This window comes from Volvox carteri, assembly GCF_000143455.1.
Source record: "Volvox carteri f. nagariensis unplaced genomic scaffold VOLCAscaffold_26, whole genome shotgun sequence".
Lineage (NCBI taxonomy): Eukaryota > Viridiplantae > Chlorophyta > Chlorophyceae > Chlamydomonadales > Volvocaceae > Volvox > Volvox carteri.
In genome coordinates this window covers 331,183-338,214 of record NW_003307569.1, presented here as the reverse complement: position 1 = coordinate 338,214, position 7,032 = coordinate 331,183, and the positions used below count along the sequence as shown (strand labels likewise).

The 7,032-nt window shown below is 53.0% G+C and overlaps 1 protein-coding gene across 1 annotated transcript; it reads left to right on the top strand.

Annotated features, from left to right (window-relative positions):
- Positions 1-673: 673 nt before the first annotated feature.
- On the top strand, positions 674-5,957 carry VOLCADRAFT_61847 (uncharacterized protein; the record flags this gene model as incomplete). The annotated part of the gene is made up of 8 exons (XM_002951887.1): positions 674-787; positions 1,069-1,154; positions 1,444-1,597; positions 3,286-3,393; positions 4,008-4,056; positions 4,321-4,358; positions 4,948-5,005; positions 5,734-5,957. Coding segments are annotated over 8 exons (831 nt in total), but the record flags the coding sequence as incomplete, so codon positions are not given.
- Between the last annotated feature and the right edge of the window lie 1,075 nt (positions 5,958-7,032).

Genomic DNA, 7,032 nt, shown 5'->3' with positions numbered 1-7,032 from the left:
AGGAGTCCGTGATAATATTCCCAAACCAACCGACCGCCAGTGTGACCTTTTACTGGCCATCAGCATCCGTCATCATCACCATCCCACTCGCATCCCCTTCTCCACCGTACACCTTCCAACGATCCGACGCGTCACCAAAACCCTAAACCCCACTTTCTCCCGCAAATCACACGACACGCTAGATCACGTCACGTTACCGACTCTTTCCATTTTCGTCTCTTTCCCCCCCCCCCCCGGTCCCCCGTACCCCCCTTTCCCCTTGGGCCCTTTCCAATGCTCTCCAACCCTTCCACCACTCTCGGCACCGTCTCGCCATGGCGCCGCCGTACATGCCGTACATGTACTTATATTTCGACCGGCTGCTGCCTGCTGCCCGTATGTGCCTGGATCGGACTGTTTCCTACGATATTGTGCCGGCTGGGATTGGATTCAAACGGTTCTCCTGACCGGCTCCGGAACCACGTGCACAGAACTACGAGTACATCGGTGCGTGAGGAGTGTGAAAGAAGTGTTGGAGATTATAAGGGTAGTCGTTTAAATTGCGTGGGGATAGTGTTGTTCGCCCCCCCCCTTCTCCTCACTCCCCTTAAATGCTGCTCTCGCCCTCCTCGCCCGCCCTTTCCTTGTCTTTGCATGTATTTCCCTCTCCCCCTCCCCCCTTCCCCTCCCAACAAAAACAGCCGATCTGGGGAGCGGTAGCTACGGTTTCGTGTGGCAGTGTCTGCAGCGCAGCAGCGGCCGGATCGTGGCGGTCAAGGGCTTCAAACTGGCGCACACGGACAAGAAGGTACGGCAAGTACGACGGGGCCGGGGAATCTGAATCTGATTTGGAAGGGGGAGAAAGGTACGGCAATGGGACTTTTGAGCGACAAGGGAAATGGGGCGGGCTGTTGGCGGGGGGGAGCTTTGTGAATATGAGGTTTCCGTTAGGCAGAGGAATCCATTTTTAGCGGTTTAAGGGTTTCCCGCGGACATCTCCTTTTCTCCTAGGGGTTCCAAATACAAGCCCGATGCATTGAGCTACGACACTGTCCACCCCAACACCCGTACGACACCCCGCACACGCAGTTTCTGGACCAAGCCATTCGAGAAGTACGGATGCTAAAAGCGTCCTGCGACCACCCCAATGTCGTACAACTGCTGGAGGCATTCAGGTAAGGCCAAGGGCGGTCTTCGTCTCCTTACAGGGCGGCGGGTTGGAGGCGTGGTGGCGACCACCACCACCACCACCAACACCAACAACAACAACAACAACAACAACAACAACAACAACAATAACAACAGACTGTATAACGCAAAAGAAAGCTCATTAAGTTTCCATTCTGTTGTCGAGCTTTCTTTGCGGCCGCCACGATCACCATCACCCTCCCCCCCTCCAAACCCCCCACATCCACCTCCACCTCCACTTCCGCCCTCTCACATTACCGGCTGTCTATACAGGAGCAGCAGCGGTCGCGTGTACATGGTGTTTGAGTTTGTGGAGCGCTGTTTGTCCGCGGACCTCCACAAGCGCTTCACGTGTGGGCTGCCGGCGACCCAAACCCGGCTGGTTCTGTGGCAACTTCTATGTGCAGTGGCGCACCTGCACTCGAAAAAGGTATAAGACACCCCTCCTCTTCCTCCTCTTCCTCCTCTTCCTCCTCTTCCTCCTCTTCCTCCTCTTCCTCCTCTTCCTCCTCTTCCTCCTCTTCCTCCTCTTCCTCCTCTTCCTCCTCTTCCTCCTCTTCCTCCTCTTCCTCCTCTTCCTCCTCTTCCTCCTCTTCCTCCTCTTCCTCCTCTTCCTCCTCTTCCTCCTCTTCCTCCTCTTCCTCCTCTTCCTCCTCTTCCTCCTCTTCCTCCTCTTCCTCCTCTTCCTCCTCTTCCTCCTCTTCCTCCTCTTCCTCCTCTTCCTCCTCTTCCTCCTCTTCCTCCTCTTCCTCCTCAAGGCGTAGTTCACTTCAGTTCAGGATAACTTTCATTATAGCAATCTGAAATTTTTGGAATATATCACGTAGATGCCACGTATCAATATTGGGTTTCATGGCATGTCGGAGTACGACTCGCGCTTGGCCACGTGCTTTCATTTTTCCCGCCAAAAATGCGTTTCTTCCCGCGATATCTTTTGGAAGGCATTCATTCAACCAGTTGATTTTCCTGTTTTGTAATTTGCTGATAATTTAACCCAATGATAAGTTAGTACATAGTTGTATTTCTTAATTGATCATTAATCGTGGACCATTTAAGTTCCTGTAGCTACCCAATAAGATAAATTAAAACCCTAAAGATAATAAAAGTGTACATTTCTATGAACCTAATAGTGTCTGGGCAATTTCCAAACCGGGTCAAATTTAAATTGGTTAATTATATAATCTTACAGTAACTGCTCGTTCTAACCTGCACTCCAAATAAAGCGGAAAGCAATATGTAAAATAATAATACTTTTGTTGTCCATGTAATTCTATAGTTATATAACATAAGTCAATTAAAGATTGATACCATTTTATTAAAGTACAAAATTTATTTTATAAAACTGCTCCTTGAAAGTATAATTTATTTTAAATTCATCCTTCTATTTGAGGAAAATGCCTATCATAAGATGACAAAAAAGGTGTTTTCCTTGTAGTTAATACCTGCATGACCATGTCCTTGCTTAACCGGTTTTCGATCGTTTTTTGACAATGAACCTATAAATTTGAATTCCTGGGGCATAAAAATCATGCCTACTTTAGGGCCATTAATTAATTTAGCTCCAATAGGTCCTAAAACACAACCCAAGGCGTCATGCCTGTAATTTCCTAGCCAGGCTGGGTTAACCATACCATATCTAAGGGTGCATTTCCAGTGCGGATTAAGGCCAGGGATTAGGGCACGGAAGTCCTTGGTACGAGCCAACAACTTAGCCGTTTGAGCAAGTATCGATGGAGGACAGAGGCTTAATCCCTGGCCTTAGTCCGCACTGGAAATACACCCTAAAGTGTTAAAAGTATTCTAATGGATAACAATCCTCTTTACCAATCATAAAAATCACCCTTTAAACATCCCACTCGCCACCCTTTAATAAAGACTCCTTTTCGCGGTTGACTCGTCAGCCCCTCATCGCGCGAGCGTCGTCATCATCAACAGTTACCTATTTTAACTGCCGAAATGGACGAGAGCCAACCGCCTAGTTGCAATCCCGCCTGTCTCTCCCCCGGGCTTGATGCAACACCCAGTTATTTCCCTGCATACCCGCACAACTACACATACACACATACACACATACACATGTATACACACACACCCGGCGGGCCCCCCCCTCGCCGCCAGATAATCCACCGGGATATCAAACCGGGCAATTTGCTGATGACTGCGGACGGAGTGCTGAAGCTGTGTGACTTTGGGTTCGCCAGGACAACGAGAGGGGAGCCGTACCAGGTCAGTAAGTCGTACGCTGAGTATACCGTACACTGATGATGCCATACGTTGGATTGCCGAATGTGTGCGGAATAGTAAAGATGCAGAAAAGATAGAGGGCCTTATCCTCTCGTCCCGGATGCAATGGACATGGTTTGCGTGTTGACCTCTTTTCCCTCCTTCCCCGCGACTCCTTGCCAGTCATCACACCGGTCATTTGCATCGTTGTTTCCCCCGGGGGTTGTCCGTAAAGGGAATGACAATCCTTTTCTTGATGATGATGATAATGATGATGATGATGGTGATGGTGATGGTGATGGTGATGGTAATCATCATCAGTGGGGGGGAATTTGAAGATCCCCGAGGGTGAATCCGCCTCTTGCACTGGACCCGGGTCCAGGATTGTGTTTTGAACCCCTCCCGGGGCTTGGGGGTTGGGGTTTTAGGGTTTTTTGGGGGCGGAAAAGGGGACATCCTGAGAGGCTATGTCACACCAACATCTCACCGAAACAAACATAAAGCATTAAGTTTTAGGGGTTTTAGGGTTTTAGTTGCAAGCTCTCCCGCATCGCCGTTAAGCCACCTTATACCACGCTAAAACCCTAAAACCCGAAACGCATTCAAACGCTTTGCAGCCGGACCGGTTTTCGTCGTACGTGGTGACTAGGTGGTATCGATCTCCCGGTGAGTGAGCGGGAGCAAGTTAGGGTTGGGGAGTGTTGTGGGGGGAGGGGGGGAAGGAAGGGAAGGGGGTAAAGGGTAAAGGGGGGAGGGCGAGGGTGGGGTGGGGTTTGGGATTTTATTTCCACCAATGTGCTGATTCGTACTTTTATGTTTTTCATATGCCACACTGACCCACGGGTGATCTGTTCCATCCGTACGGACGCGGGCTTAGGGCTTGCTCTTTTTTTACGGGCTTTGTCATCCTTTCACTCCCTTCCCGGACAGAGATGCTGGTTTCGGATCTGTACAGCGCCGCATCTGATGTGAGTGTCCTGTTGCGTGTACGAGTTCATAAAAATGTACGACAGGCAAAGAAACAAGAAGCGGTTTCTAGGGCTGGTTTCAAAAGCCGAGATGTGTATGAATGTATAATGTTACAGGGTGGTATAGCTTCACCAGCGGCCCCCTTTCCCTTGGAGGCAGTTCCCTGCTCTCCCCTGCGAGAGGGGCACCCTAATCCATTCACCCCATCCGACTTCAGAGTGTATTCGTCGGGTTCGGCAACTCACCACCAGCATCCAACCAATTCTAGCGGATCAACGGCGCCTCAACTTAGTTCCTGGTCAGCTCACAAGTTGATATAATCACGTCCTATACCGTCCACAAGATGGGGGGCCACTTCCCAATTCAGCACATCTCACCCACTGAGGGGTCGGCAGCTGGAATAGAACCCGGAACCTTCGGGAGCAGAAGTCAGGCCTTAACCTCTGCCAGCCACTAGCCTGAATGTATGTATATGTGTATGCATTGTGGTCCTCCTAAGCGAGTTCTTTATTGTCGTCCCCTATTTGGCATTTGCTAGTCTGTACCGTTTATAACTTCCAACTGCCAACTCCTCTCTTTTCTCAACAGATTTGGTCGTTGGGCTGTACTTTCGCGGAAATTGCTACCGGTCGGCCGCTGTTCCCGGGTGAGTGGTAGCAGTAGCAGCAGTAATAGCAGTACCAGTAATGATAACAGTGGCAGTAATGGTAACAGTAGCAGCAGTGGCTGCAGTAGCAGCAGTGGCAGCAGTAGCAGCAGTGGCTGCAGTAGCAGCAGTGGCTGCAGTAGCAGCAGTGGCTGCAGTAGCAGCAGTGGCTGCAGTAGCAGCAGTGGCTGCAGTAGCAGCAGTGGCTGCAGTAGCAGCAGTGGCTGCAGTAGCAGCAGTGGCTGCAGTAGCAGCAGTGGCTGCAGTAGCAGCAGTGGCTGCAGTAGCAGCAGTGGCTGCAGTAGCAGCAGTGGCTGCAGTAGCAGCAGTGGCTACATGTAGCAGCAGTGGTTACATGTAGCAGCAGTGGTTACATGTAGCAGCAGTGGTAGCAGTAGCAGCAGTGGTAGTGGTATGCCCCTTCAGACGAATGCTGTTCCTCCTGAAAAGTCTCCCTTCGGCCCGCCTGACCTGACCTGACCTGACCTGACCTGACCTGACCTGACGCACACATCCATGTATACTGCATCCAGAGATGTGCTGCTCTTCTGTTCTAGGCCCTGCTCTCCCCTGCTCTCCCCCAGGCACACACACACATATACACACACGCACACACGCACACGCACACGCACACGCACACGCACACGTACACACACGCGTGCATCTCTCCCCCATCTCCCCACCCCCTCTACACACCGCCAACCAATACCTCCCCAACACCCCTTCAGGAACCTCCTCCCTGGATCAGTTGTGGCGAATCATGAGGTGTCTTGGGCCCCTCCCGTATAGTCAGGCGGAGAGGTTCGCGGCGGCGGCCACCGCCGCCGGGCTACCGGAACCGCCGCCGCCGCCGCCGCGCGGCAAGTCGCTGTGGCAGCGCCTGCCAGAGTTAGACGCGCGCTTGCTGGACGTGGTGCAGGTATGTCTGTCTGTGTACATGCCTGTACGTTAAGTCTTGTTCTGCGTGCATGTGTGTATGTGTGTATGTATGTCTGCAGGCTTTTGTAGGTGTCGTAATGGTTTTTGAAACACGAGAGGCACGTGACGGCCTCTAGTGACGGCCGGGGGTTGGGTTGATGATCCAACAACAGAATAACAATGTACCGCAAGCAGACTCCGAGGAGGTTAGCGACGTGGTGGAACTTCCCAAGTATTATGTATGTACGTCTGTACGGCTGTATGTCGTATGTGTTGGAAAAGTGTACGGGCTTGTGCCTCAAAAACAACTGTTGTTTGCGAGTAGCTACGTTTCCTTTTAATCAATCATATTGATTTCGTCGCGTTCGTCTTCTTCCATTTTGGCGCTCAGGCGTGTCTGCGGCTAGATCCCCGGCAGCGGCCGACGGCGGCGCAGCTGTTGCAGATGCCGTACTTTTTGGAGGTACCAAAGCTTATCGCCGGCACGCCTTTGGACAAATTGTACAGCGAGCACGCCACGCCCAGTTACCGCTGCCGTACTACTTCGGGACGGACTGTTAGACCGCAAGAGCAGCCGCAGCAGCAGCCGGGGGGACCCACGGCTCCGCCGCCGCCGCCGCAGCAGCAGCCGATGCCGCCGGCATCTCGTGGCGTTGCCGTGAAGGTGATGAGCTCAGATGAGCTTGTACAGGAGGCGATGATCAGCAAGGATCGAGGGATTATGGCCATCGGCGGCGACGGCAGTGACGGCCGTAGCTCCCGACGGGCGGCTTCCGTACTGCTGTCCGCCGTGGCGGCGTCGCTACTTGGGGAGCCCCCCGCACCCCCTGGCGGCAACGGCAGCATCCAGTTGATGCCGCTGCTGTCGGTACCGTCGATGCCAACGCCGGCTGCGCCATCGCTCGACAACGCCGTTGGGCAGCTGCCGCCGGCAGTGCCGCCGCCGCCGCCGCCGCCAGCGGTAGCGGTAGCGGCAGCGGCGCCGACGCCTCGTCCTGGCGGTGCAGCGACGTCACTGCCCGCCCCGTCAGGTTCTTTCCGGACGGCCCCCACTGCGAGCGTAAGCAGCATGCAAACGCAATCACCTTCGCCGCCGACGGCGCCGCCGT